Genomic DNA, 5,020 nt, shown 5'->3' with positions numbered 1-5,020 from the left:
GTGCGTATATCTCGTTAAGGCAGTGCATATCTCGTTACACACTGCCTTAACAAGATATACGCACTGCCACCATGTCACAGCGGGGCTAACTGTCACGCTGGACTTTACTCGTAAATAGTTCACTGAGCTTTGACTAACAAAAAACTAAACTTTTATTCATTGATTCAAAGTATTTATAGGTACAAAACTATGCACAAAATTCTATCCTATATTACAAAGCATGCATGCAGAAAAACAAACAAAAATTCCTAACCTTACAGTACACAACAACAAAATCAAAATTCCTAAAGCAGCATTACAACACCTACAAAATGTGCCTACTCTACAAGTTATGCAACTACAAAAATCACCATTACAAAAATCACACTAACAAATAAAACAGTTCAATCTCTTACACTCCTCCCTCCTTCTCCAGCAGCAAACTAGTTTGCTGCTACTCTTGATAGAGCATCAGCATTGCCATTAAGTATTCCTGCTCGATGCTCCACCACAAACTGGTAAGGTTGTAATGCTAAACTCCACCTTGCTAATCTTGGATTAGTGTCCTTAAGGCGGTCCAGCCACTGTAAAGCCCGATGATCCGTTTGGATTGTGAATAAACGACCCAGTAAGTAGACTCTGAAAAAATCTGTGGCCAGTCTAATTGCCAGACATTCTTTTTCTACAGTGGAATAACGAACCTCTCTGGGTAACAACTTCTTGCTATAGTATGCTACTGGGTGGTCTTTTCCCATGTTGTCCACTTGACTGAGTACTGCTCCAACTCCTCTCTCTGATGCATCAGTTTGGAGGATAAATGGTTGGGAGAAATCAGGGCTTTTCAGAACAGGGGCTGAACATAGTAAATCCTTCAGTCTCTGCCAGGCTTGCTGACATTGTTCAGTCCAGACTACTCTATTTGGTGCACTCTTCTTGGTCAAGTCAGTCAGGGGGGTTGCCACTGAAGCATAATTTGGCAGAAACTTCCTGTAGTATCCAGTAATACCGAGAAACATTCTCACTTGTGTCTTATCAGTAGGGACTGGTAACTCTCTCACTGCTCTTAGTTTGTCAGTTTCTGGTTTCACTATGCCTCCTCCCACAATGTGGCCAAGGTATATACAGTGTTCCATAGCATACTGACACTTGCTTGGCTTAGCTGTTAAGCCAGATTCTCTCAACCGTGACAAAATTGAGCGTAAATGTTCAAGGTGCTCTTCCCATGTTTCACTAAAAATCACTAGGTCATCTAAATAAGCAGCCGAAAATGATTGGAGCCCATGTAGGAGACAGTCCATCATCCTTTGGAATGTTGCAGGGGCTCCTTGTAGGCCAAATGGCATCATTCTGAACTGAAAGAAACCAAAGGGTGAGTGAAAGGCTGTCTTATCACGATCTGATTCAGCCACTGGGACTTGCCAATACCCTCGTGTCAGGTCCATTGTTGAAATAAACTTTGCTTTTCCCAAACGGTCTAATAAGTCATCGATGCGAGGCATCGGGTAAGCATCAACTCTAGATACACTATTCAAACGACAGTAGTCAACACATAGCCTCAATGTGCTGTCTTTCTTTTTGACCAACACTAATGGAGCTGCCAACTGACTGGATGATGGTTCTATTATCCCACTTTCCAGCATCTGATCCAACTCAGCCTTCACTGAATCACGATAAGCATGTGGTACACGATAAGGAGGGCGGCGAATTGGACTAGCATTTCCTGTATCAATAAAATGTTCCACTAGGGATGTTCTGCCGGGTTTGGATTGGAGCACATCAGTAAATTCCTCAAGCAGTTGCTGCAACTGGCTCTGTTGATTGCTCCGTAACTGTGACCCAATAGTTGGTTGTCCACTCTGTTGCTCAGTCCAGGCTGGTACTGTATCCTCCAGCATGTCATTATCTGATTCTCCTGACTGCTCCTCAACCCATAAACTGATCTCAGTGTTCTCTGTAAGGCAATGAAACAGTTTAAGCATGTTCACATGAAAAACTCGCCTCTTTCTCCTTCTGTCGTGCATGTCAATCAAGTAGTCCACTTCTCCAATACGTTTCACCACCTCATATGGGCCTTGCCACTGAGCTAACAACTTACTAGTAGAGGTGGGGAGTAGGACTAACACTTGGTCTCCTGGCTGAAATTCTCTGTGTCTTGAATTCTTATCATACCAGTACTTCTGATCCATCTGAGCCTTTGTTAGATTCTGCTCTACTAATTTTGACATCTGTTGTAACTTTTCTCTAATGTCTAGGATGTATGACACCACACTAACATCTTGGGACTCTGCTGCTTGCCAGGACTCTTTTAATACTGACAGTGGTCCTCTGACACTCCGTCCATATAACAGTTCAAATGGTGAGAACCCTGTAGATGCTTGGGGAACTTCTCTGTAAGCAAAAAGAACATATGGCAGTAACTTGTCCCAATCTTTACCTTCCTTATCAATAACTTTCCTTAACATCAGCTTGAGGGTTTGGTTGAATCGTTCTACCAGCCCATCAGTTTGTGGGTGGTATGGACTAGTTCGTATTCCCTGCACCCTCAACAGTCTGTAGAGTTCCATTAGGAGTTTAGATGTGAAGTTGCTACCTTGGTCTGTCAAGATGCTCTGAGGAATGCCAACACGAGCAAACAACTTAATCAGTTCTTCAGCAATGTTCTCAGTATCTATACTCCGAACTGGTATGGCCTCCGGGTAACGTGTGGCATAGTCACATATCACTAACACATAGCGATTTCCACTGCGGCTTCTGGGTAATGGACCAACTATGTCCATGGCTATTTTCTGGAATGGAGTTGCAACAATTGGTAGTGGCACTAGAGGAGCTTTGGGCACTTTCTTGTGACCAGACTTCTGGCACTGTGGACAACAACGACAAAACTCCTCCACATCTTTGCATAAGGTTGGCCAAAAAAATTGCTGTGCCACTCTCTGTCTAGTTTTGTCCTTCCCCAGATGGCCAGCCAACGGAATATTGTGAGCCAGTTCTAACACTTTTGAACGACATTGTACAGGTAAGACTAATTGTTCTATCACAAGTTCTGGTGCTTTCTTGGATGGCTTCCACTGGTGGTATAGCAGCCCATCATTCCAATAGAAATCACCTACAGAGAGAGAATCAGGGTTAGTTGCAAACTTACGTGCTCCAGCCAAAGTAGTATCTTCTCGCTGTAGTCTCCTCAACTCATCTGTAGATACACTCAGTGGGGGTGTTGGTGCCTGCTGTGCTAATGTCCGATGATGTTGACAGTCTGCACGCTTCTGGCTTCTGGTCTTCTTAGGTTTATCCCTGGTTAACAAAAATAGTTCTTCATCAAATTCACTGCCAACAAGAGGCACACTTGGCTTCACCCCACACTGTTGTTCACTCTCTTCCATAGCCACATCTTCTTGTGTTTGTCTGAGAGACTGAGCCCTAGTCACTACCATTAAACTCTGTTCTGAAGTATATGGCCGGACATCAGCTATACCCAACAATTTGTCCAACTCTGGCACATCGGTGCCTAACAATACTGGCACTGGGAGTGTTTTGGATACTGCTGCTTCCACACTCAGTAGTAGTCCATCTACCTCCATCTCCAGTTTAGCCACCGGATACAGTACGGTGTCACCATGGGCACATCTAATAGTGATAGCATCTCCTTTAAGGTACTGTCCTTCATGGACCAGGTCCTCTCTCACCATGGTTCTGCTACAACCTGTATCTAACACAATGTTATCAACAGTAATGTCACCAATTTGGCCACTCCGACACACAGAGGAAGCCTTACTAACTGATAATTGCTGCTGCTCACCCCTACAGAACATATTTGCCTTCGTCGGATTTGCCGGACAAGTGGTTGCAATGTGGCCTCTTTCTCCACAATTGTAGCACTTCACATGGCTTAGTTCTGTAGACTTCCCCTTAGAGTCAGCTGCACTAATGCTACTCTTACTCTTTGGTTCCTTAGACACGTCCATTCTCACCACAGAATTGGCTTCTGTCTTTTTATTCTCACCTCTGTTCCCCGGACAGTCTTTAGCAAAGTGTCCTGTCCGATCACAACTATAGCATCGCCTCTGATTAACAACAGGCAGCTTGCGATCACTACCTCCTACAGCACCTACTGTTTGCCTGGTCTGTACATATTCATCAGCAAGTTCACCAGCTTCCTGGCAGGTTTTTGGCTTCTTATCTCGCACCCATGCCCGCATGTCCGGTGGTAGAGCTTCCAGCAGCTGTTCGAGGCCAACCATCTCCTTCATTTGAGCCATTGTAGTACATTCTCGAAGCCACTTGTTCTGTAAGTCCATCAATCTTATAGACAGTTCACGGAAAGACTCTTCACGGCCTCGAGTAGCAGTACGAAATCGTCGGCGATAAGCTTCTGTATTAATGTCATATCGAGCTAAGATAGCTGCCTTAACTGCACTGTAATCTCCCACGTCAGCTGGCGAAACAGCTGCATACGCCAGTTGAGCTTTACCAGTTAGTTGTGGGGCGAGGTGAATTGCCCATCGGTTTTCTGGGATCTCGTGAGCTTGCATGACGCGTTCAAAAGTCACTAAGTACGCTTCAATGTCATCCTTAGCTGAGAGGGGCACAAGCTTAACTTCTAATGAATTGCGGGGTGGTGGGGCTTTCTCCTTACTTGTTGCCACATCCATTAGGGCTTGCATGTGGTCCCGCATCTGTTGCATCTGTGCTGTAACAAGTTTCTCCCGTTGTTCCATTTCAGCCTGGCGGAGTTTTCTCTCAGTAACAATCTCTTCCTCGCGAGAAGCACGCTCTTCTACTAACATTCGAACCATGTCTTCTAGGCCTGTAGTGTTTGACATCTTGGCGGCTGGTTTCCGGCGTGGCTTTGGCATACAGTCACGAAAGTAGCTAGCTGGGTAGCTAAAGAAACACTCCTGTCACCAAATGTCACAGCGGGGCTAACTGTCACGCTGGACTTTACTCGTAAATAGTTCACTGAGCTTTGACTAACAAAAAACTAAACTTTTATTCATTGATTCAAAGTATTTATAGGTACAAAACTATGCCGCACAAAATTCTA

At 44.6% G+C, this 5,020-nt stretch overlaps 1 protein-coding gene across 1 annotated transcript; it reads right to left on the bottom strand.

The window, feature by feature from the left end:
• Window positions 1–422: 422 nt before the first annotated feature.
• Window positions 423–4,799, bottom strand: LOC136253562 (uncharacterized). The gene has a single exon (XM_066046228.1). It carries the CDS (start codon window positions 4,797–4,799, stop codon window positions 423–425), a length of 4,377 nt encoding a protein of 1,458 aa, XP_065902300.1.
• Between the last annotated feature and the right edge of the window lie 221 nt (window positions 4,800–5,020).

Source organism: Dysidea avara, chromosome 4, assembly GCF_963678975.1.
Source record: "Dysidea avara chromosome 4, odDysAvar1.4, whole genome shotgun sequence".
NCBI classification, from domain to species: domain Eukaryota; kingdom Metazoa; phylum Porifera; class Demospongiae; order Dictyoceratida; family Dysideidae; genus Dysidea; species Dysidea avara.
This window is presented reverse-complemented; position numbering and strand designations above follow the sequence as displayed.

Coding starts and splice junctions, on each gene's coding strand:
- LOC136253562 (XM_066046228.1), bottom strand. CDS start 4,799: ATGTCAAACACTACAGGCCTAGAAGACATGGTTCGAATGTTAGTAGAA.